This window comes from Hypanus sabinus, chromosome 8 (assembly GCF_030144855.1).
Source record: "Hypanus sabinus isolate sHypSab1 chromosome 8, sHypSab1.hap1, whole genome shotgun sequence".
Classification (NCBI taxonomy): domain Eukaryota; kingdom Metazoa; phylum Chordata; class Chondrichthyes; order Myliobatiformes; family Dasyatidae; genus Hypanus; species Hypanus sabinus.
Genome location: NC_082713.1, coordinates 144,842,279 through 144,868,992, shown reverse-complemented (window position 1 = coordinate 144,868,992; position 26,714 = coordinate 144,842,279). Strand labels below are relative to the sequence as shown.

The following is a 26,714-nucleotide window of genomic DNA, read 5'->3' as shown; positions in this document are numbered from 1 at the left end:
TAGCACAAGAGGGCACAATTTTAAGGTGCTTGGAAGTAGGTACAGAGGGGATGTCAGGGTTATGTTTTTTTTTAATGCGGAGAGTGGTGAGTGTGTGGAATGGGCTGCCGGCAACAGTGGTGGAGGCGGATACAATAGGGTCTTTTAGGAGACTGCTGGACAGGTATATGGAGCTCAGAAAAATAGAGGCCTGGGTAATTTCTCAGGTAAGGACATGTTCGGCACAGCTTTGTGGGCGGAAGGGCCTATATTGTGCTGTAGGTTTTCTATGTTCCTACATTTCTCTGACGTTAAGTGTACCTATTGAAACCTTGTAATAGTAACTGCACTCACTTCTCGCACCTCACATCCTTCAACATCTGGCACATTGCTTGTGTCTTCCACAGTGAAGACTAATGCAAAATACTCATTTAGTCCATCACTTGGTCCATCTCGGACACTTCTGTCCCCTTTCTCAATCTCTCAGTCTCCATCTCTGGAGGCATACTGTCCACTGACATCTTCTATAAACCCACTGACTCTCATAACTACCTCGACTATACCACTTCTCACCCTGCCAAATGCAAGAATGCTATTCCTTATTTCCAGTTCTTCCGTCTCCACTGCATCTGCTCCCAGGACGAGGCTTTCCGTTCCAGGACATCTCATCCTCCCATCACCACAATAGTGACCGAGTTCCCCTTGTCCTCACCTACCACACCACCAGCTTCCGGATCCAGCACATTATCCTCCGCAACTTCCGAAACCTACAACAGGACCCCACCACTAAGCACATCTTTCCATCTCTACCCCTCTCCACTTTCTGCAAGGATCGTTCCCTCCACGACTCCCTGGTCCACACGTCCCTCCCTTCACCTGGCACTTATCCCTACCAGAGTAAGTGCTACACCTGTCCCTACACCTCCTCTCTTACCACCATTCAAGGCCTCAAACAGTCCTTCCAGGTGAGGCAACACTTCACTTGTGAGTCTGTTGGGATCATCTATTGCATCCGGTGCAGCCTCCTCTACATTGGCGAGACACGACGCAGATTGGAGGACAGCTTTGTTGAGCACCTCTGCTCCATCTGCCACAACAGACAGGATCTCCCGGTTGCCACCAACTTTAACTCTGCTTCACATGCCCATTCAGATATGTCCATACATGGCCTCCTCTACTACCATGATGAGGTCAAACTCAGGTTGGAGGAGCAACACCTCATCTACTGTCTGGGTACCCTCCAGCCCCTTGGTATGAACACTGAATTCTCCAACTTCTGGTAATTCCCTTCCCCTCCCTTCTTGAATCTCAGTTTCACTCTGCCTCCTCCTCCAGCTGAGTTTCACTTCCCTTATGGTTCCACTTCCTTCTACTACCCATAGTGTTTTCTCCTTACATTCCTTCTTCACCTTTCCTGCCTATCCTCTCCCTGCTTCCCATCCCCCACCCCTTGATCTTTACTCTTTCTGGTTTTTCACCTGGCACCTACCAACCTTCTTCTTCCCACCCTCCCCCCCCCAACCTTCTTTATAGGGCCCCTGCCCCCTCCCTCTTCAGTCCTGACGAAGGGTCTCGGCCCAAAACGTTGACTGCTCGTTTCAACGGACGCTGCCCGACCTGCTGAGTTCCTCCAGTGTGTTGTACATGTTACTCCTTTAGTTCATCTGCCATCTCCTTGGCCCCCATTATTATTTCTCCGGCATCATTTTCTAGCAGTCCTATATCCATTCTCATCTCTCTTTTATGTTTTACATACTTGAAAAAGCTTTTACTATACACTTTACCATCTACTATCCACAAAAGAGGTGGGGGAGATCTTAAATGAGTTTTTGTGCATCTGCATTTACTCAGGAGATGGATAGATTCTGCTATAGAAGTAAGGCAAAGCAGCATCAACTTCATGGATCCTATACAGATTATGGAGGTATTTGCTGTCCTGAGGCAAATCAGGGTGGATAAATCCCCAGGGCCTGGCAAAGTATTCCCTCGGACCCTGTGGGAGGCAAGTGCAGGTACTGCCAGGGCCCTAGCAGAGATAAGTAAATTATCTTTAGCGACAGGAGAGGTACCAGAGGATTGGAGGATAGCCAGTGTTGTTCCACTGTTTAAGAAAGGCTCTAAAAACAAACCAGGAGATTACAGACTAGTGAGCCTGACATCAGTAGTGGAAATGTTACTGGAACATATTCTAAGGGACCAGATACATAAGCATTTGGATGGACATAGACTGATTTTGGATAGTTAACATGGTTTTGTGCTTGGTACGTCATGTATAACCAACCTTATAGTGTCTTTGAAGGGAGTTACCAGGAAAATGGATGGAGGCAAGGCAGTGGATGTGCCTACATGAATTTTAACAAGGCATTTGACAAGGTTCCGCATGGAAGGTTGGTCAAGAAGGTTCAGTCACTAGGCATTCAATATGAAGTAGTAAATTGGATGAGACGTTGGCTTTCTGGGAGAAGCCAGAGTGGTGTTAAACGGTTGCCTCTGACTGGAGGCCTGTGACTAGTAGAGTGCCACAGGGATCAGTTCTGGGTTCTTTGTTGTCTATATCAATTACCTGGATGATAATGTGGTTAACGGCATCAGCAAATTTGCAGATGAACCAAGATTAGGTGTGTAGTGGACATGAGGAAGGCTTTCATGACTTGTAGTGGGATGTGGACTAGCTGGAAAAATTGCAGTTAGAATTTAATGCAGACAAGTGTGTGGTTTTGCACTTTGGTGGGACCAACCAGGGTCGGTCTTACGCAGTGAATGGGAGGGCACTGAGGTGTGAGGTAGAAAACAGATATTTGGGAATACAGGTCTATAATTTGTTGAAAGTGGCATCACAGGTAGATAGGGTTGTAAATAAAGCTTTTAGCATATTGACCATAAATTAAATTATTGAGTACTGGAGATGGGGTGTTATGTTAAAGTTGTATAAGACATTAGTGAGGACTAATTCCGTGCATTGTGTGCAGTTTTGGTCACCTACCTACAGGAAAGACGAAAAAAAGATTGAAAGAGTACAGAGAAAATTTGCAAGGATGTTGCCAGGTCAGAGGACCGGAGTTATAAGGAAAGAATGAATAGGTTAGGATTTTATTCCTTGGAATGTAGAAGATTAAGAGGAGATTTGATAGTTATACAAAATTATGAGGGGTATAAATAGGGTAAATGCTGAGGTTGGATGGGACCAGAACCAAAGGTTATTTGTTATGTGTGAAAGGTAAAAGGTTTAACGGAAACATGAGGGAAAACTTCAGTCAGAGGGTAGTGAGAGTGTGGAACAAGCTGCCAGCACAAGTGGTGCATGGGAGCTTGATTTCAACATCTAAGAGAAGTTTGGATAGGTACATGGATGGTAGGGGTATGAATGGCTATGGTCCTGGTGTTGGTTGATAGGAGTAAGAAGTTTAAATGGTTTATAGTGATCTAGATGAGCTGAGAGGCCTGTTTCTGTGTCGTACTTTTCTATGTCTATAACTTGTTTCACTTGTTACATCCATCCTTCTCCCATTCTCTCTGCAAACTCAAAACTAAATTGTTTTCTTTCTTTAATCTCTGTCATCTACATCTAATGTAATAGAAGGTAGAAATATGTGATGTTTGATACACATCTTCTGAAACAAATGCAAGTAATTCTTAGACACTACTGAGGTGTGCACATGAGTTGTTGAAGAGATAATGAATATCTGCAGGAAAGATATGGGAAGGTAATTAAGGTAATCACCTTAATCTCTTACTATCTTTCCTTTCAGTTAGTCCTGACGAAGGGTCTTGGCCCCAAACGTCGACAGCGCTTCTCCCTATATATGCTGCCTGGCCTGCTGTGTTCCACCAGCATTTGGTGTGTGTTGCTTGAATTTCCAGCATCTGCAGATTTCCTCGTGTTTCTTTTCTTTCTTTACTAGTTCTGACCAATGCTGCCTGTTCTCCTGCATAATTTCCATTTCAGCATTTTCTCTTTTTTAATCCATTTATATGTCTAATTTCCCTAGTTTTGCAGATTATCAAGTTAATTTATGCTATCTTGTCTGAAAAAATGTTAGGATTTCTATGCAGAGAATTTCTATGCAGAGGGTGAGGTTTGGTGATGAGATATTCTGTTTACTGTGCAAATGGTACAGGTCACAATCTGTACAAGAACCTAATCACCTTAAGAACCAGGATATTAAGAACATTACAAAAACTAACTCTGAATACTCCTGCTCCTTTTGGATCCACACTTCAACTTACTTTTGACAAGAAATCTTTTAGACTCTTTGAAACAGCAGTAGGCATACTTATCCTAAATTGTACTGGTATAACTTGCATCTGAGTCAGCTCAATTTTAGGGAGTGGTCCTCAATCATGGCCTTCTTCACTAATTCCATCTTGCTTTGTCTGTACACCTCAATAAGATGAGCACTGGCCCACAGACCTTCCCATATCTTTCCTGCAGATATTCATTATCTCTCTTCAACAACTCACGTGCACACCTCAGTAGAGTGTCTAAGAATTATTTGCATTTGTTTCAGAAGATGTGTATCAAACATCACATATTTGTACCTTCTATCACATTAGATGTAGATGATAAGAGATCTACTCAGTTCATTTACAAGAACAGAAGAATGTTCTGCCCTCCACACACTCATTCCTTCAATGAACAAAGTGTTATCCTCTTTACTGCTTTACCTAAATGTTCTTCGTGCATGGAATTATTTTTATGTTATCTCACTGAAAATGTTATTTCAATCATTTTAACAAAAGCTACTTTGTTCAATCATAATATATGCAAATTGTATTATTCTCCCTTTAGCCAAGTAAATTGTTTTTCTATTAAATTTCTATTCAATACTCTCCATTTGTTACAAAATAGCATTGATTTGCTTAATGTGACAATATCTGCGAGAAATCTTTACTGCACCCATTTGAACAAGCTACTTTCTTCTATTATCCTAATATATTTTATAATGTTTTCCCTTTGGTCAGATTATTTTGTTTTCTACTTAAGTTCTACTCAGTGCCCTTCTTTCAGGGCTAAAAGACATTGATTTGACTTATCTGTCAGCAGAGTTCAATCTTCTTACTCTAGATGAAAGCATTCCCATTTGAAGACCATTTTCATGATATTAATGTATCCATTATGTTTTGGTAAACAAAACTGTGTGCAAAGTCTTCAATGTGAAATTTTATCTGAGAATTGCACATTAAACATATTTTATTACAATCACATCTAACAATAGAATGAAACATTGTACTTGCTTTGTACATTGCTACTCCAGAAGATTTTGGCATTGTTGGATTAATGTAAAACTATCATTTTACTTGTAGCTTAACTTTCCTATGTTTGCTAAAAAAAATTATGTAATCACCTGTGTGTAAAATTGTTCAGTGAATTAATTGTAGTAAAGCTGATTCTGTAATTTTCTGGAAGTTTCACCAGTAAATCTGGCTATTTCATAGTTAACTTATCACTTAAATGTGGTTTATTTATCATAAACAAGAGAAAGTCTGCTGATGCTGGAAATCCAAAATAACACACACCAAATGCTGGAGGAACTCAGCAGGTCAGGCACAGAAATGAATAAACAGTCGATGTTTTGGGCCAAAATCCTTTGTCATGATTCATTTGATAGATGAGATAAATTTGTTTCATCTCCCTAGTGAGTTTGTTTTTAGTGTAAGACAAGCATGACTTCTTTGCTTTTGTCATTACCTTTGCTCTCCTCCTTCACTTTTGCTCACGGTAGAGTAAATTGGGTAGTATTTTTTTAATTGTTATGGACATCAAATAAAATGACTATAATTAAAATAATCATGCCTCATTCCAGTTTTTTGAAGAACCTCTGGATCAATATCATGGGTCCAATAGCATTTTACATGCTTTGACACAAACAAGACCTTTTGAGCTTCAGCTTGCTGTGTTTGCAAGTCAATTTAGCTCTCTAAGTTATTTACATCTCCCAATAAGTACATTGTTCAATAACTTCAATTACCTTGATATACTGTCTTCTCTTCTAATTCTTCCTTACTCAAGTAATTTTTGGTATGCCAAACTTCATACACAGTACAGACTGTCCTAAATTGGGATATGGTGAACTATAGCAAAATTTTTCTTCAGTTTTACAATTCTTCACAATGGAAGCAATATTTTTGTTTGGTATTTGTCCACAAGTGTAGATACAGATGACTAATAAAGGTAATCTCACGTAGAATTCTGGATAAAATTTTATTTTTCAACACTATGTTAAAACATTCTTTTATATTAGCTTTATCGTTGTATGTTGATTACATATGGGTGGCAGGGTGGAGATATGTCTCCATCAAAGGAGGTGTAAAGCGCTTCTTCCCTCTGCCAGCCTGCAGATGACCCACAGGCAATATTTAGCACCTGGTTAGCCCCCTCCCCCCCCCCAAAATCAGGGTCATGTGAAGCCATGGGAGCAGATGGTGGAACATCGTATGAGCAGCTGGTGCATAACACAAGTCCTAGTTATGTGACCACTGACGCCAGGCAAGACAATCTCTGAAGAGTATTAATAATCTTGTAAAGACACTGCCCAAACCAGTTCTGTACAAAAATTTGTCAAGAACTATTATGGTCATGGAAAGACCATGATCGCTTATATCATACAACACGAACAAACATATGAGAATGAGCATTGTTGACTTAATAAGTAGTCAAACACTTTCTCCTTTGTTCAGACAGTTTATAACTGTTTAACTGTAGGTTCATGATGTGGAAGCTATTTTGGTGACTCATAAACTTTGTTATTATTAAAAATCATTTAATTTATTTTTTCCTCGAACAGCTTACAGTTTAGTATACCGTTCCAACTCATCATTTTTTGTGCTGCTTATCCTCCTTAAGGCTACGTCGTCAAGCTGATCAGGAAAGTAGAGCGTCTGGTGTAGCATTGCCTGGACAGCACTGTTGTTACTTGCATCTGCAATGCAAGGAAACAAAATATGAAGGTGTCAGCCATGGTTTTAATCTCCATTTAACCCAAGTAAATTGTAAATCATTTACAAACTGGTCTGTAAAAAATAAAGTACAAAATTGCCATAAAACCTATCCCACTCTTGAGAATCTAAAAAATAGAATTTGGGAAATTAAACATTCAATCTGGTGGAAGTTGCTTGCTCAGTAAACTCTCTCACATCCAGTGATTTCAACATTTGCTTTTGGAAACTCAGACTTAGCATTATTCAGTTTGTTTTGCTTTCCTCAAACAGCTAGTACTTATTGTTTTAGTGTTGCTTTTAGACTGCTAATTCTTTTCCTGTTGGTTACGATCACAGGAAATTTACTGCTTGGTCCAGTATTTGTATTTCAAATTCTTTTCCAGTTAAAAAATCTAGGAGAGCTTTTATTTTTTTAAAAAAGTTGTTAGCCTTGAGTTTCCAAAAGTGTCTTTCCTCTCTCTGCTTAAACAGTCCTTACATGTAATCTTTATGACATGTGTTTGCAATACAACTTGCAGGTTTCATGGGTATGAAATACTAACAGCATGGAACATTTAAATATATAATACATTACACATTCTGCATCTGTGTACACTTTTACTTAGTCACTCATGATTAATTCCTGTGTCGTGCTATTTTCATTTATCTGTTAAATATATAAATTACAAGGATTTTCTAAGCTTGTCTGTCACGCATCAGGTGTTTTTTTGGCATTTCTTATGTACATGAATAGATGGAAGATTACGGGCAGTGTGCCAGTACTTTTTCCAATAAATCATATCACAGCTTGTGGGACTTTGCCATCATATGCTGTCTCAGAACATTTTTCCACAAATATCTTTATTTATTAAGTTTTTCTTGTACTGTCTCAGCTCTCATCTCTAAGACAGGTGACTTGTTCCATATCTGATATGCAATTGGGCTTGTTTTTCCTGGATTGAAAACCAGCTGACATTCCAGCCTGATCCACTCTTAGCCCATGAAGAAATAACAGGTCTCACCTAACATGGTAAATACTGTTGCCATGACTGAGAACTGGTTTTAAGCTTATTGTGCTTTCAAAGAGTTATTAAAGATAAAGAAGCAATCTTTTAGGGAACATTTTGTTCAGCTACATCCACTTCATCAAAATGATGAGGTGCTCCATTGCTTCCATCAACAATAAGGTTCCCTTTATTCGTTTCTGCCTGCAACATAATTCTCTGGTCTTTCAGTCTCAGAGAGAACAGTTCTTGGTTTTAGATGATCAGTTTTGCTCTCTATACTTCAGGAAGAATGTACTGTAACTTAACTTCAAAATCATGTTAAAAAAACTTCACAAGATTGATTTCTGGGATGCAAAGCTTGCCCTATGATAGAAGGTTAAGAAGGATCAATCTATACTTTCCAGAACTATTTACCCAGAAGGAACCATGGACAGTAACCCAGGACAAGAGTCCAGCTATTTTGGACTGAGATTATCAGGAGAATATTGTGAATTTTTGTAATTCTCTACTCCAGAGCATGATGGAAACTTGAGTCCAATACAAGTAAATTTATGGCTCAAGATCAACAAAGTTTTCATAATTCAGATTGATTGGGCAGATTGATTATAGAATGATCAGAAAATTTCAAAGTGCCATAAATCTTTCTTGGTTTCTGTTTGTTACTTTCTTAGTTATCTTTAAAGTGCTCTCTGAAGCTTTATTAAAAATTTCCTCCAAAACTGAGATACCCTCCTCTAACCGTCTCTATTTACTTTTTCCACTTAATCAGTTTCCAGGATCTGGGCATTGCTGGCAAGACTACCATATAATAACGTATCCCTAATGACCCTTGAGAAAATGGTGAGATACAGGCAGTCCCCGGGTTACGTATGAGTTCCGTTCCTGAGTCCGCCTTTAAGTTGGATTTGTATGTAAGTCGGAACAGGTACATCCAGGTATTATTTAGCGTCAGTTAGTCAAACATTTGTCTTAGTATATATTTTACCTTTCTATGCATATAACACTTAAGAAACATATGTATTTCAATAATTAAACCACTTCATTGCTTAGTAATAATTGTAGCTTTCATCGGGGCAGGGCCTTTCACATGCTCCATTGTTCACACTTCATCCTTTAGCTGTATCCTTTAAAATTGTTCTGATCGTTGACTAACTGTAGCCTAACGCTTTTCCAATGACTGATGGCATTTCACCTCTTTCTGCTCGCTTTATTATTTCCACTTAATTTTCAATCGCGATCATTTTCCATCAACGGAACAGAAAACTGCAGATTCAGCAGCAGCCGCGGGTCCTCTGCTGCTCCAGGTCCTAAAGTCCCCTGCACTGAGACAGGTTAAATAGGACAAGCAGGGGTAGTGCTGACTGGGAAAGTGGGGGGGGGGGGGGTCAGGGTGAATCTTGCTAAGAAATATTTAAGCCAAATATAAAGTTACACACTCAACACAGTGTTAATGGCATAAACTTAAAATGGTGGATGGCATCGTGATCCAACTTTAAATGGCTGACGGTGTCATAGTCTGACTTAAAATGGTGGACAGCGTTCTCCTCCCTCCGTTCATAATTACGAGTTGTTGGTAAGTTGGACGTTCGCAATTCAGGGACTGCCTGTACTTCTTTCCAACACTGCATTTATTCCAGTAAGGATGCCCTGGCTGTGAGGTTGGGAAGAACATTCTAGGATTTAGACCCAGCAACAATGAAGGACTGTTGATATTCTTCCAACTCAGGAAGCTGTACAGCTTGCTACACTATTCTTCTTGCTGGTAGAGATTTTTGACAGCTGTTTGGACAAACACAAGAGGCAAGAATTTCATGATACTCCTGACTGATGCCTTGTAAACAGTAGAAAAGCTATGAGGTACTAAGAAGTAAATCAACAGATACTCAAATTCTGGCCTGTTCTTGTGGGCACAGTAAGTATAGAACTCAGTTGAGTTCTGGTCAATTATGATTCCCAGAATGTTAATGGCAAGGGGCATGCAATAGTATATCGAGGGTAGATAGTTAAGAGCCTTTCTTTGAAGATGGTCATTGTCTGGCACTGTTCATCAGGCAAGATTTTCCCTTAAGGAAAGCTTGCTGACCTTGTCCTGTGTCACCAAGTACTCCATAATGTCATCCTTAACAATTTATTCCAACATCTTCCCAACCACTGAGGTCAGGCTAGCTGGTCTACAATTTCCTTTCTGCTGCCTTCCTCCTTTCTTAAAGAGTGCAGTGACATTTGCAATTTTCCAGTCCTCTGGAAACATGCCAGGATCTAATGATTCTTGAAAGATCATTACTAATACCTCCACAATCTCTACCGCTACCTCTTTCAGAACCCTGGAGTGCAGTTCATTTGATCCGGGTGATTTATGTACCATTAGGTCTTTCAGCTTTTTGAGCACCTCCTCCCTTGTAATAGTAACTGCACTCATTTCTCTTTCCTGACACCCTTCAACATCTAGCACACTGTTAGTGTCTCCCACAGTGAAGATAGATGCAAAATGCTCATTTAGTTCATCTGCCATCTCCTTGTCCCTCATTATTATTTCTCCGGCCTCATTTTCTAGCAGTCCTATATCTACTCTCATCTCCCTTTTATTTTTTTTACATACTTGAAAAAGCATTTACTATCCACTTTGATATTGTTTGCTAGCTTGCTTTCATATTTTATCTTTTCCCTCCTAATAATTCTTTTAGTTGCTCCCTGTAGGTTTTTAAAAGCTTCCCAATCCTGTCTTCCCACTAATTTTTGCGTTGTTGTATATGCCATCTCTTTTACTTTTAGTTTTGACTTCCCTTATCAGCCACAGTTGAATATTCCGCCATTTGAGTATTTCTTATTTTTGGAATAAATCTATCCTGCATCTTCCTAATTTTTCCCAGAAGCTCACGCCATCACCGCTCTGCTGTCATCCCTGCCAGCATCTCCTTCCAATTTATTTGGCCAGCTCCTCTCTCATACCGCTGTAATTTCCTTTACTCTACTGAAAAACTACTACATTAAATTTACTTTCTCCCTATCAAATTTGAAGTTGAACTCAATTATATTGTGATCACTGCCTCCACAGGTTCTTTTACCTTAAGCTCCCTAATCACCAGTACTAGCTGATCCCCTAGTAGGCTCAATAACAAACTGCTCTAAAAAGCTATCTCATAGGTATTCAACAAACTCTCTTAACTCAGTCCAGAATGATTCAACATCTTCCAATCCTATTTCACATCTTTCTACTGTTTTGATGCCATTCTTTTCCTGCAGAGCCACCCCACCCCCCTGTGCCTACCTTCTTATCCCTCCAACACAACATGTAACCTTGGACATTCAACTCTCAATCCTTCAGCCATGATTCACTGAAATGTGATATGTACCAAAATACAGTGAAAAGCTTCTCTTGCTTACTGTTCATATAAATCAAATCATTACATAATGCATTGAGACACAACATGATAAAACAGTAACAGTACAGAAGAAATTGTAAAAGCTACCAAAAGAGTACGGTGCAGCTAAATAATGAAGTGCAAAATGATAAAGTAGATAATGAAGCCAAGAGTCCATCTCATCTTACAAGAAGTCCATTCAAGAGTCTAATAGCAGTGGGATAGATGTTGTCCTTGAGCCTGGTGTATGTGTTTTCAGGCTTTTGTAACCTCTGCTGATGGGAGAAGGGAGAATGTCCAAGGTGGGAGTTTTTTTTTATTATTATGCTGGCTGCTTTACCGAGGCAGTTCATAGGGGGGAAGCTGATCCATGTGGTGTGCTGAACTTTGCTTAACTCTCTTTTTCTTAAGGTCATGTGCAGATCATTTGCATTCCAAGACATTGCGCATCCAGACAGAAAATGCTTTGGATTTCCAGCATCTACAGATTCTCTCACGTTTGTGATGCATCCAGACAGAATGCTTTCCATGGTACATCAATAAAAAGTGTTGATGGAGACATGCAAAATTTCTTCAGCCTCCTGTGGAAGTACAAGTGTTGGTGAGCTTTCCTGGCCATGACATCAATGTGGTTGGACCAGGACAGACTACTGGTGATATTCACACCTATAGGAGTGTTTTCCCCTTGAGGCACAATGACCTTATTTGGCCATAAATGGTTAAAATACTTACCTCATCTGTTCTTTGTGCCATATTTGAACTCAGGTCTGAGCTGAGTACTCCATACAAAGCCCACATTGAACTCTAAAGGGAGCAGGTTATTGGTATGTGCTGACACTGTGCACATTACATTCCTGAGCTGAGAAATTAATGGGTGGTAAATGGCCCAAATGAATTTGTTTTCTTTTTCCACTGTGAATAGATCATACCTGTCAAATATTCATACTGTCAGTGTTGTGGCTGCATTGGAATAATTCGACTAGAGGTTAAGTGGAGATCTTCAGAATTATGTGTGGGATGTCACCTGATGCTATATCTAATGTTCTCAGAATGAAATTGGATGAAGACTGGTTTACATGATAGTGGGTACCTTGGGTAGAAGCTGAGATGGAGCAACAGAGAAGATGCTAGAGGAACTAACAAATCAGGTAGCATATGGGAAGAGAAACAGGCAGTTGACATTTTGAGTTGAGACTTCTAATCTAGTATGAAAGATAGTGGGAAGACAGCAGTATAAATAATTGAAGGGAAGGGGCAGAGCAAGAGTAACAAGTAATAGGCAGATCCAGGTGACAAGGGTCAATGGGCAGATGGAGAAGGGAAGAGAGAAAATAGCAATGGAGATTGGAAAGTGATAAGTAAAGGCTACAAAGGGCTGCAGATAATGGAATCTGATAAGAAAGGAAGGAGGAGCTTAGAATGAAATGAGGAAATTGAGTGGGCAGGTGGGACCAGTGGGGAAGTAGGAGTATGTAATGATGGGCAGATAGAGTGGGTGGAGGAGAAAGAAACAGGGTCTTGGATGGCTGGGGTGGGTGAAGAGGAATTGAGTAGATCAGGGAGTGAGAGAAAAAGGAGGACAGTCATGGTCCGTGGAGTCATGGTCCAAGGGTTGGTTTGAGGACATGTCTGAGAGCTAACATTTGGACTCTGCAAGATAAAGGTCTGTTTGTTACTCCAGGATTTGTCCTCAACAAAAGGTGATATGCAAGTTCACAGCAATAAGTTAGAGTGAACAGGGACTGGAGAATTCAAGGCTGCCAACATCAAGAAGATCAAGAGAGGATAAAAGAGCAGGGGAAAGTGGATCATGAATACTGGGAAAGAGATAAAGAACCCACAGTCTGTGCTGAAGACACCTTGGCTAAAGAAAATACCGCTGAGAAAAAATGCAATAAAAGAATTCATGATCATATTGGGCTCAGAATTCATGAAAGCTATAAGCATTGTAAGGTGAAATCAAAGTTTTAGAAAGGGGAGGATTGTTGACTTTTAGTCAAGACCAAATCTTCCCATCTTTCTTTGTCTTTTTCTGTTGTTTCTTGTTACTCTGAGGGGAATATGGTTTGCCCCTGAAGGCTGTAAATTCAGCTTGTTTACTGAGCTTAGACCATAAGATATAGGAGCAGAATTAGGCCTTTTGGCCCATTGAGTCTGCTCTGCCATTTCATCATGGCTGATCCAATTTTCCTCTCAGCCCTAATCTCCTGCCTTCTCTCCGTATCTCTTCATGCCCTGACCAATCAAAAATCCTATCAAACTTTGCCTTAAAAATATATAAAGACTTGGCCTCCACAGCTGCCTGTGGCAAAGAATTCCACGGATTCACCAATTCCTCCTTATCTCTGTTCTAAAAGGATGCCCCTCTATTCTGAGGCTGTGACCTCTGGTTTGCTGGGGTCAGCTTGTTGGTTTGCTGCTTTGGAAAGTGAAGACTATGATGGCTTTTAGATTGATGATATTTTCTAAATCACTTTAATGTGGTTTTAACTTGACTGCTCTCTACACCTCCAGCAAGAAACATGGTTCACAGTATTTAATATAATAGAATGATGAAAACGTAGAAATGCAGTTCTCTTTGACCAGTTTTAAGGCATATGCTTCCTTCTCCCTCAAATGTTAACAGTTTAACTCAGTAGATTCTCAAGGGAAACAAACCATGAGTAGAGCTGGTTTTTCATTAGCAAGGGGTAAATGTCAGACAAAACTCTTGTTCCCACAGTTAATATTTTTAGATAATATAGCAATTTATCATGTTTTTACAACCTGAAAATTTAGAAATATCTCCAGAGAATGCAAAAAAAAAACTGCTTGGCCTTCACATAACCCATTGCCAAATATATCTGTTTTTAAAGGAACATAACGCCCTTGTATTTCTCTGAAAACTGTCCTGCCACTACTACAAAGATTCTTTCCATCTGAAAAAAACAATATTGACGCAATTTGGATTCTGATATCCCTATCAGAGTTTGTATGGGTGCTATTCATATCCACAAAGAGACAGCTGTAATTTTGAAGCTCTGCTTTAAGCTGCAGAGTGGAGTATAGTAGAGATTTTCAGATTATGGTTGGACAATATATTGCACTACCCCAACCAGCAGCAATGGAGGTTGCTGTATGATGATCCGCATTATTCTTGTGTGGTCCATAGGAACATTCTTTCCCTTGATGTCCCAGAAATAACTTGAAGCATAATCTTGCTGGGATTCTTAGACTCACTATCTCCAACACACTGTTACATTTATGCAAGGACATAACCATATAACCATATAACAATCACAGCACGGAAACAGGCCATCTTGGCCCTCCTAGTCCGTGCCGAACCCTTAATCTCACCTAGTCCCACCTACCCGCACTCAGCCCATAACCCTCCACTCCTTTCCTGTCCATATACCTATCCAATTTTACCTTAAATGACACAACTGAACTGGACTCTACTACTTCTACAGGAAGCTCATTCCACACAGCTATCACTCTTTGAGTAAAGAAATACCCCCTCGTGTTTCCCTTAAACTTCTGCCCCCTAACTCTCAAATCATGTCCTCTAGTTTGAATCTCCCCTACCCTCAATGGAAACAGCCTGTTCACGTCAACTCTATCTATCCCTCTCAAAATTTTAAATACCTCGATCAAATCCCCCCTCAACCTTCTACGCTCCAATGAATAGAGACCTAACTTGTTCAACCTTTCTCTGTAACTTAACATAGGGACACAAATAATTAACTCATACCAAAAAGATAAACAAATTCCTGGATGGTCAGGAATTTCTGACAGCTTAAAATAAATATTATGGTTTTGGTGGAAAATCTCCATATAAAAGTTCCATCCAGTGACACAATGTTGATTTGTATCACAGAGACAGTCACAAGACAAAGATTACGATAAGAGGGGACTGCTTGTAATTAACACCTGAATTAACTTTCTTCGTTTATTGCCCCGAATATACAAATGTGTAAAAGTACAGCTTGCAAGCAATCACAAACTTCAAGAACTCTGTGAAATGAACTATTCTCCTCATATTACCAGGTGAAAACTTATGAACTAAGTAAGTAAGTAATTGGTGTAAAGTTTGCTGCAACAGGCAGCTCATTCATTGCAGGGATTAATGTTCTAAAACCCTAAAAACCTGCACTGATAATCCAGAGAAATGATTGAATGAAACCACAGCACACAGAATTTAACTTCAGTTAACTCAACAAATAGTGATGACTTGCTAGCAGCAAACAAAACAATAAATGACTGTATTAATCTCACTTCTCGGATATGATCACTGCAATCAATAGCCTGAAACTTCCCTTTCAGAGTTGAACTGTTGAATTGCCTGAGCAACCTGGCATTTTTGCAGTGTGAACTGAAATCTCAAAAGGTGCAGGTCTGGTGGGTACAGGCTGAAGCAAGGATCCGGGGCCCGGGAGTGGGGTATGAGTCAAAGATCGGCCATTGCTGGAGCGGACTTGAAGGCAATTTGATGATGCAGAACCAAGGCGTGGTAGAGTCAAGGATGTGGGGTCCAGGCCTGGGACCGAGAATGAGGAATGACCCGCTGTTTTGCTGATTTAAGCACTGGGCCAGAATGGAAAGGTCAGGTACTCTCTGAATCAAAGCATCGGAGCCCAGCCCCAAGAGTGTTTCAAAGCAGCAGGGCCCAGGTCCAGGAGCAAGGAATGACCTGAGGTTTGGCCGATTTAAGAACCAGATTGGAAAGGTCAGGATGTTGAGCCAGAGGAGAGGGATGGGCTGGTGTTCAGCTCACTGCTCCATGAAGTTTACTCATTGCTGTGCTGAACTGAGGTTGTGACATGCAACTAGCAAGCTACTGGATCAGCTGCTGTGATGACTGGCTTCGTGGCTGTGGTCTCACTTCCATGAACTTCAGTTCCGAATGGTATTTGCCTACTTTTATTGTTTGCACAATTTGTTTTTATTCTGCACATTGTGTGTTTGACGGTCTTTTTTTAATGGGCTCTAGTGGGTTTCTTTCTTTTATGGCTGTCTGTAAGGAGACGAATCTCAAGGTTGTATATAGTATCCGCACTTTGATAAAACATGTACTTTGAACGCTGAACTTTAAATACTGAAATTTCAATGTCAATTAAGATGACCATGAAATTACTTGATTGTTGAAATAAATCTGATTCACAAATATTGTTGGGGTTCAAACTTTATTTTTTGCTTTAAATCGCTTTGTATGTTTTTTTAAGTAAAAAGAATGGAAGGAAATCTCCCACTCTTAAACAATCTGTCCTTGAGAACCACTTTAACTCATACATACTAAAAGCTTTTTAAAACAACTAAGGAATAACTGCAAGATCATCAGGAAACAATGATTTTTAACCTTGCATCCTGTACGCAAATTTTCAAAAATTAATCATTCTCCTACACTGCTCAGGTCAAAAATTTTTGTAATGTGTGTAAATTTGTGAAAGGCTGCAAGGTATGAACAACTCAAATCCTGATAAATGCATGTATTCACATTAATCAATGATACGCACCAGAAAAGAACAAAAGTAGGAATGACTGAGAAGTAGGGTGGAACAGAATGATTAAATTTAATATCAGACCAGACATATATCAAAAAAGTGGAAGAAAGTCAAACAGGATAAATTAAAAAAAGATAAAATATATTATTGAAATCTCCAATAATTCACTACTTGAAGGAACAGTCTTAATTGGTCCTTATTTTTGTCATAGAGGTACACCTAACAATTTTTACATTGTTAAAATTTCCACACTGCAATTAATTATAAGATTCAAATAGTCATGGAGCTTAATGGAGCCTTGAAAAGATTATTAATGAGTAAATGTAACTATTTCATAAAATAGTAAGCATGTAATAATTTTTTGGTGAAGTTAATATATAGTGGGATAATTAATCCAATAACACAGAGATTCACAATTGATAAGATCTCTCACCAATAGGACCACAGAGAAAAGCTTTAGAAAAATTGAGCCTGAAATCCAGTGTACGCATGGGTTTCCATCAAGTGCTCTGGTTTCCTCCTACAGTCCAAAGACGTACCTGTTAGTAGGTTAAGTGGTCATTATAAATGGTCCTGTGATTAGGCTGGGGTTAAACAGGTGGGTTGCTGGGCAGCGCGGCTCACTGAGCCGGAAAGGCCTGTTTCGTGCTGTTTTTCTAAATAAATAAATACTTTAATAGGGTTTCAGTAGCAAATATGGTACGAAGATTTGCAACATCATAAATGTGGAAGGAGATGATGTGATGGAAAAAGCAAGTATAAGGATACACATTGTATCAAAAGGACAGGCAGGAAGTCAGAGCGAGTGAGGTGGCTCTATTGGGGAAAAATTAATTCAAGTCCTTGGATAAAGGTGACATAGGATCAGAAGATGTAGGATCTTTGTGGGTAGAGTTAAGAACTTACAAGGGGAAAAAGTCCCTGATGGGAGTTATGTACAGGCCTCTGAACAGTAGCCAGGATATAGGATACAAATTACAATTGGAGATAGAAAAGGCACATAAAAAGGGCAATGTTTGCAATGATAATGGGGTTTTCAATATGCAGGTAGATTGGGAAAACCTGGTTGGTGCTGAATCCCAAGACAGAGAATTTTTGGAATGCCTATGAGATGGATTTTTAGAGCAGCCTATAGTAGAGCCCACTAAGGGAACAACAATCCTGGATTGGACATTTGTGTAATGATCCAGATTTGATTAGTAAGGCTAAGGTAAAGGAACCCTTGAAGGGAGTGATCATAATATGATAGAATTCAACTTGACATTGAGAAGAAGATAAAACTGAACGTATCAGTATTACAGTGAAGGAAAGGGAATCAGAAAGGTATAAGAAATTTGATTTGAAGGGAACACTAGCAGAGATGACAACAGAACGGCAATGGCTGGTATCTATAGGGGAAACACAGAAGACATAAGAAAGGTACATCCCAAAGATGAAGAAGTATTTTAAAGGAAGGATGAGGCAACCATGGCTGACATGGAAAGTCAAATACACCGTAAGGCAAAGGAGAGAACATTGCAAAAATCAGTGAGAAGGTAGAGAGGATTGTGAAACTTTTGAAAACCAAAAGGCAGCAACAAAGCCATAAAGAGAGAAAATATAAAACATGAATGTAAACTAGACAATAATATAAAAGAGGATACAAAAAGTTTTCTCAGATATATAAAGAGTAAATGAGAGATGAGACTGAATATTGAACCACTGGAAAATTACGCTGGTGAGGTAGTAATGGGGGACAAAGAAATGGTGGAAGATCTTAATAAGTATTTTGCATCAGTCTTCACTGTGAAAGACACTCGCAGTATGCCAGAGATTCGAGTCCATCAGAAGCAGAAGTGAGTGTCATTGCTATTACTAAGGAGGTGCTTGGGAAGATGAAAAGCCTTTTAAGGTAGATAGTCACAAGGAATTAAGACAGATTGGGAGAAAGGGCAAAGACATGACAGATGAAATATAATGTGGAGAAGTACACTTTGCAGAAGGAATAAAAGTGTGGGCTACTTTCTAAATAGGGAGAAAATTCAAAATCAGAGGTGCAGAGAGTCTTGGGAGTCCTTGTGTAGGATTCCCTAAAGATCAACTTGCAGGTTGAGTCGGTGATAAGGAAGGCAGATGCAATATTAGCATTCATTTCAAGGATGTAATGCTAGGGTTTTATAAGGCATTGATCAAACCGTACTTGGAGTATTATGAACAATTTTAGGCACCTTATCTAAGAAAACATCTGCTGGCATTGAAGAGGTTCCAGAGGATGTTCCCGTAATGATCCCAGGAATGAAAGAGTTAAAATATGAGAAGCATTTGTTGGCTCTGGGCCTGAACTCACTGAAGTTTGGAAGAATGAAGGAGATCTGATTACAACCTATCAAATATTGAAATGTCTGGATAAAGTAAATAAGGAGAAGATGTTTCCATAGTGGGGGAGTCTAGGACCAGAGGGTACAACTGCAGAATAGAGGGACGTACAATTAGAAGAGGTATGAGGAGGAATTTTAGCCAGAGGGTAGTGAATTTGTGGAATTTATTGCCACAGACAGCTGTGCAGGCCAAGTCATTTGGGAATATTGAAGACAGAGGCTGATATGTTCTTGATTAATCAGTGTGTCAAAGGTTAAGTGAAGCAGGCAGGAGAATGGAGTTGAGAGGGATAATAAATCTGCCACGATGGAACGGTAGAGCAGAATCAATGGAGAAAATGGCCTAATTATGTTCCTATGTTGTTTGGTCTTATGGTGCTTTGAAGCTGAACTTGTGATGGAATACAACCCCAGAAGCTGCACAGTTTGGTTCAGGTTGAAGAGGAGGATGGAACTATAAGCATGTGCATAGAGTTTGTGGCTAGCACTGGAAAGACACCATAAAAGTGTTCCCAAGTATGCACCTCAGATAAACAGAAGAAAAGGAGCACGAGTGTCAAATGTAACCCTATTTGCCAAGAAAATAGGCAGATAAAGCTGGGTTGTGGGGTGGTGTGGGGCGGATGGTGGAAGGGCACTGAGGGAAGATCCGTGATGCAACCTTATGCAAATGGGAAAGACTACAACATAATTGTAATCACATCAAGCAGAAGAAAGGTAAGTCACTTGAAGGAAGTTAATGTGACTGGCTGTGTGAAACAGCAAAGTCAAGAAGGAATTTGGACAATGGGCCAAGCATAGGATTCTTCACATGTAACTCTGTTTAAGGCCATTACAGTGCCCTGGTAGAGCAGAAAACTGCATGGTGAGACTCAAGAATAATGTTTTTGGAGAGATAAGCATGTACATTGTGATAGAAAATATACCAATTCAAACATCCAATCAGTAAATGAATAACAGCAACAGTAGTAAATATTAGCACTGGATGAAATATTAGAATGACATGGCATTTAAGTGAGGGTAAAGGGGTAAATATACAAATGCAGTAACAGAGAGGAGCAGAAGAGAGCAAACAGAATGATCTAGGGAAAAAATAGAATGAAGGAATAGGGGAGAATAGTATTCCGAAAGGAAAGAGAGAACAGAGGAAATTGAGAAGTGTGAGAAACAAAAAAAATCAAAAATGTAAAAGACCAAAGGCAAATGAATTAACATAGTTGAAGAATTATGATATTTGGAGCCAGATTTTTTGATGACCTGTGAGCTCTATGTCTAGCCTACCCCCAAACTGTTTATTCCAGTAAGGTACTGAGGTCCAGCCTCTAAGGGGAACCAGTTTCTACCTTACTGGTGAGGCTCTGCACAGAGCAGGGCTTTTCCGATCTTTATGGTCAAATCCATCCCTAAAAGGCTTTGACAACTGTGGAGGCCCCACTCCCAGACATGCCAAATGTAAAAACTTTGCTGGCCTGAGGAATATAGCAAATAATGTAGAGTATAATCTTGGATACTTCTAATTTATTACTACCGTTCTGATAAACCTTTGGCTTTAGCAGCCTTTTGAAAATCATGCAATTGCTAATTGTTGACCCAAAGACATAAGATGAGATTTTGGCTCGTACTCTCTATCTCCACCCCTACAATTTTATAGCTGTCTCTCATCTAATTTTGTTGCACAGCACTGGAAGAATGTTTGACACCAGGAAAATGTCTGCTGGAAAAATTTCAGCAGGAGGCAGTTTCCAATTAATAGGAGCCAGGAAAAGTGAAAGCCTCAAGAGTCACAGAAGTAATGAATCAGGAATCCTGTTTAAGGCACTAGGAAAGCCAGCCACACTTCAGATGTCTGCCCTTTCTGACCTTTTAAGAATCAGCATCAGAATCAGGTTTATTATTACAGGCATGTGTTGTGAAATTTGTTAACTTAGCAGTAGCAGTTCAATGCAATACACAATATAGAACAGAAAAAAAAACAAAATAAAATAATAATAAATAAGTAAATCAATTAGAGTATACATATATTGAATAGATTTTAAAAAGTGCAAACAATAGAAATAATATATATTAAAAAAGCGAGGTAGTATCCAAGGGTTCAATGTCCATATAGGAATTGAATGGCAGAGGAGAAGAAGCTGTTCCTGAATGGCTGAGTGTGTGCCTTCAGGCTTCTGTACCTACCTGGGTGCTGGAAGTCTTTAATAATGGACGCTGCCTTTCAGAGACACCCTTCCTTGAAGATGTCCTGGGTACTTTGTAGGCTAGTACCCAAGATGGAGCTGACTAAATTTACAATCCTCTGCAGCTTCTTTCAGTCCTGTACAGTAGCGCCCCCCCCCCCCATACCAGACAGTGATGCAGCCTGTAAGAATGCTCTCCACAGTACATCTATAGAAGTTTTTGAGTGTATTTGTTCATATACCAAATCTCTTCAGAATCCTAATGAAGTATAACTGCATTGATATGTTGGGACCAGGTTAGATCCTCAGAGATCTTGACACTCAGGAACTTGAAACTGCTCTCTCTCTCCACTTCTGATTGGTTTGTGATCCTTCATCTTGCCCTTCCTGAAGTCCACAATCAGCTCTTGCTAATGTTGAGTGCTAGGTTGTTGCTGCGACATCACTCCACTAGTTGGCACACCTCACTCCTATATACCTTCACGTCATCATCTGAGATTCTACCAACAATGGCTCTATTGTCAGCAAATTTATAGATGGCGTATGAGCTATGCCTAGCCAAACAGTCATGTGTATAGAGTAGAGCAATGGGCTAATCACATATCCCTGAGGTGCACCAGTGTTGATCGTCAGCGAGGAGGATATGTTATCACCAATCCACACAGATTGTGGTCATCCGATTAGGAAGTCGAGGATCCAATTGCAGAGGGAGGTACAGAGGCCCAGGTCCTGCAACTTCTCAATCAGGATTGTGGGAATGACGGTATTAAATGCTGAGCTATAGTCGATGAGCAGCATCCTGACATAGGTGCTTGTGTTGTCCAGGTGGTCTAAAGTTGTGTGGAAAGCCTTTGAGATTGCATCCGCTGTTGATCTATTGTGGCAATAGACAAATTGCAATGGATCCAGGTCTTTGCTGAGGCAGGAGTTCAGCCTGGTTATGACCAACCTCTCAAAGCATTTCATCACTGCCAGGCGATAGTCATTAAGGCAGTTCATATTATTCTTCTTCGGCATTGGTATAATTATTGCCTTTTTGAAGCAAGTGAGAACTTCTGCCTGTAGCAGTGAGAGGTTGAAAATGTCCTTGAATACTCCCATTAGTTGGTCGGCACAGGTTTTCAGGGCCTTACTAGGTACTCCATCGGGACCTTCTGCCTTGTGAGGCTTCACTCTCTTTAAAGACACGGCCTCTGAGACAGAGATCACAGGATCCTCAGGTGCAGCAGTGATCTTCGAAACTGTAGTTATATTCTCCTTTTCAAAGTGGTCATAGAAGTCATTGAGTTCATCTGGTAGTGAAGCATCACTGCCATTCATGCTATTAGGTTTTATTTTGTAGGAAGTAATGGCTTGCAGACCCTGCCAGAGTTGCTGTGCATCCAATGCTGCCTCCAACCTTGTTCAAAATTATCTCTTTGCCCTAGAAAGAGACCTCGCAAATCATACCTGGTTTTCTGGTACAGGCCTGGGTCACCAGACTTGAATGTCACAGATCCAGCCTTCAGCAGATGACATATCTCCTGGTTCATCCACAGATTTTGGTTTGGGAATCCACAGTAAGTCTTTGCAGACTCACACTCATCCACACAGGTTTCAATGAAGTTGGTAACAACTACAGCATATTCATCCAGGTTCAAAGATGAATCCCTGAATACAGTCCAGTTCATCAATTCAGAATAGTCCTGTAGGTGCTTCTGTGCTTCCCTTATCCACACCTTCCTGGTCCTCATTACTGGTGCTGCAGTCTTCAGTCTCTGCCTATACTCAGGGAGTAGAAGTACAGCCAGATGATCAGACTTCCCAAAGTGAGGGAGTGGAATAGTACAGTAGGCATTCTTGATGGTGGTGTTGCAATGGTCTAATGTGGTTGTATCCTCTAGTACTGCAAGTGATCTGTTGATGGTAATCGTTCAGTGATTTTTTTCAGACTGGCTTGGCTAAAATTTCCCAAAATGATGATGAAGGTGTAAGGGTGTGCATGCTGATCCCATTGCTCAGATCATCTGAAGCCTGACTGACATTGGCCTGAGATGGAATGTATACTGCTACCAAAATGATCCTGGAGAACGCCCGCAGTAGGTAAAAAGGACGGCATTTAACCGCTAGATATTCTAGGTCCGGTGAGCAGAATTGGGATAGCACTGATATATCTGTGCACCAAGAAGAGATGATCATGAGGCACACTCCTCCACCTCTGCTTTTGAGAGACTCTATCCTGATGGCCTATAGTAAACCAGTCGATCTGAATCGCTGCATCTGGTACAGCAGGGGTTTTTTTCCATTTACTTATCAGAACATGAAAATCTGTGGCTTGGCAGTGTTCATTCACAATCTCATTTTGAACTTGCTCTTCCTCCCAGGCACAGCCAGTCCTGACAGGCAGACAAGGGTTAAGCTGCTGGGGAAAAGCTAAGACTGGTACTTACAGTTAATGAGGAGGACTTTGGAGAAGAGGAGGTAGTGTTTGTAGTAGAGTAGATAATGGGCACAAATGGGGCAACAAAGCAGATGGATGCATTGGCATCGAGATGCCTGATTTAGGATAGTTTATGAAAGGTCTTCTACCCTAAATATTAAGGGTTTCTCTCACCATATATTTTGTCTGATGTAACAAGTATTTCATCACTTCTGTTTTACTGTAGATGTTAGGTTTTTGCCAGCTTGGCAGCAAAGTCCTGAGGATTCTACATTATTAAAGTCTTAGAATGTGGGGAACACTCCTTTAGTTTTAATTTTTACTGGTGGTAAGGTTTATATATTATTTAATGCATAATAATTTCTGAATCATTGTAAATCACATTTCTAAAGAGATAAAGGAATGGAAGGGTAAAATGGGCAAATTTTCATCCAGCCAGTCTCTTCAGTGTAGCCATAATTGGTATAGAGTCCTGCAGTATTGTGTGAGCCTTCCAGCCACTACGCGCTTCCTACCAACTGCACGTGCCTGCATTAGGACCATATCTTTCTTCGCTTTGCCTAGCCACTGTAAGTACATGACTAAATATCTCATAAACAGTAATTTTATCTGATTCTACCATCTCTCCTGGCAGATACACTCCAGGTAACAACCACTCTCTGTATATGAAAAAGTCTTACCCCCTAGGATCTCCTTTAAATCCCTTACCTCAAGACTCTGCCTTTTCATGACCAACAGGAGCATGGAGCTTTGAACATCGCTGGGATAAGGATATTAGTAATAAAATACCTAACTCTCAGTAACACAAACCTACAGCACAATACAGGCCCTTCATCCCATAATGCTGTGTTGAACATGTATTTACTTTAGAAGTTACCTAGGGTTACCCATAGCCCTCTATTTTTAACATTGACGTAGCTTCAGAAAATCTGTCTGAATAACTGTGATGCCTTTGGTCTCTTTGAGTTTTTCTTTCTGTGTATTTGCAGTAATTCTTTGCAAAGGATGCTAAATTATAGAAATTCTTTTTTTTTAAACTCCTATCAGTCATTATGGCAAACTGAGCCAGAGTATGCTGATGACACCCAGCACTACCTTGTGATTACCTCATTAAGCGAGAGAAGTCAAATACAAAATGGAAGGGAAAAAGGCAATTTCATATGCTTAATGATTCTGAATTAACCCTTAAATAATGTGGGCACAACCAATAATTCTTCATACTTAATTAACCAATAACTCTTCATATAGTTCTTCACACCAATGAGAAAAGCAGCCACTGAAGCACCTACCAATAGATATTGCTTGCATTAGTTTCCTGAACTCATCTGTCTCCAGCACCTTTAAAATGTTGGTAGATTCCATTCTCTCCAGCTCCACTTTCCAGTAAACATAGATTTTGTGGTTGAAGCTGACATAGACCAAACAAGGGTTATTCCGACCATTTTTGCACGCGTACATGCCTGGATGTGTCAAAATAAAGAACAGTAAGTAATGAAAGGTGAATACTGTGTTATATTTAAGAAACCTGTTTTGCAGAGCATAAACAGCCACACCCCCACCTCCATTGATAAAGAATCTATGTTAATTCAGTCACATCTTTCAGAGAATGTCATTTTGAGGCATTTTGAACAATGTTAACCCAAAACCAGTGAAAAGATGCTACTTTCCACAAGGAAGTCCCTGGCACTGAGCAAGTTCTGGATACATGGGATAAAATAATAACTGAGCACAATGGCAGACAGATGAAATGGCAATGAGTTGCAATGATATGACACTGGGCAATCCTAAAGTACTTCACAATCAGCTAGGTGTTTTTCATATGTGATTAAAACCAAAGGTTTATCCTAGCAAGTTTCTTCCTTTAAGGTAGGGAATCACAACCTTTGTTTATTTCATGGACCCTTACCATTTAGTGAGGAGTCCATGGACCCCAGGTTGGGAATCCCTGCTTTAAAGGGTGAGAAAAGAGTTTATTAAATAACTCCTGGAGAAAGAAATTAATGTAACACAACAACAAATGAATTGTCAGAGGCACTGTGTTTCAGATAAGGTGTCATCTCACTGTGGCCGTTTCTCAGGCAGATTCACTTGGACATATACAAAGGCCTATGACACTTTTACTGTTATAATTAAAGCTGTTGATATATTTAACTATGGGTTAACTACATATCCTGTTGAGTAGTTCCAGCATTTTCTGAATGTATGTGCAGAAAACCCTTGAAACAACTGGCCTACATTTTGAGATAAAGTCAAAGTCAAAGGAAATATATTATCAAAGTATATATATGTCACCATATACTACCTTGAGATTCATTTCCTTGCAGGCATTTACAGGAAAATAAAGAAATACAATAGAATTTATGAAAAACTATACATAAAGACTGACAAGCAACCAAAGTGCCATAAAAGACAAATAGTGTATTTACATATAAATATATAATACTGAGAACATGAATTGTCGAGCCCTTGAAAGTGAATCTGTAGGTTGTGGAATTAGTTCAGATTTAGTGAATGAAGTTACTCATGTTGATGCAGGATGGTTGAAGGATAATAATTGTAATAATAATAACGAAGATAGCAATGAAGATAACACAGCATGCCTTTATTGCTCCGTGAAGTTGGCTTAATCCTTCAGAATTTCTGCAAGTGTCTGATAATGATAGAATTTAGAAATTGCTGTCTATGATCCCAATTTCTACACCAGATCTGAGGAGCTATAAAGCATGTTTTCCACAATAGGACATTCAGTGGAGCAAAGCAGATTTTAAACGGTTTGTTCATTTGAATATTGTTAACTGTCAAAGATTCTTAAAAATCAATCTTTGCAATGGCTTATTTAAGTTCCTTTAATGTTTTTATTGAAAGCTTTTATAGTCAAAACAGTTCAGGCATATTTGAAAAATAATCAGTCAAAAGAATGATTTTTTTTTTGTTTTTGTGGGTAAGGCTTATTTTAATCACTCCACACGATGGCACCCTTAAGCATGTGTGATACAACACAAGTGAATGAAACAC

General features: G+C 39.7%; 1 protein-coding gene across 3 annotated transcripts in view; it reads right to left on the bottom strand.

Moving 5' to 3' along the window:
- Positions 1-5,230: 5,230 nt before the first annotated feature.
- Positions 5,231-26,714, bottom strand: part of itfg2 (integrin alpha FG-GAP repeat containing 2) — a 75,798-nt gene continuing 54,314 nt past the window's right edge. For 2 of the 3 annotated variants that reach the window (XM_059978136.1, XM_059978138.1), the window contains exons 11-12: positions 24,989-25,159; positions 5,231-6,899 (exon numbers count right to left, since the gene is read on the bottom strand). In XM_059978136.1, the coding sequence (XP_059834119.1) occupies positions 6,766-6,899; positions 24,989-25,159 (305 nt within the window). In that variant the 3' untranslated portion in view covers positions 5,231-6,765. The remainder of the gene's footprint in view (positions 6,900-24,988; positions 25,160-26,714) is intronic. The other variant, XM_059978137.1, reaches the window with a different exon arrangement.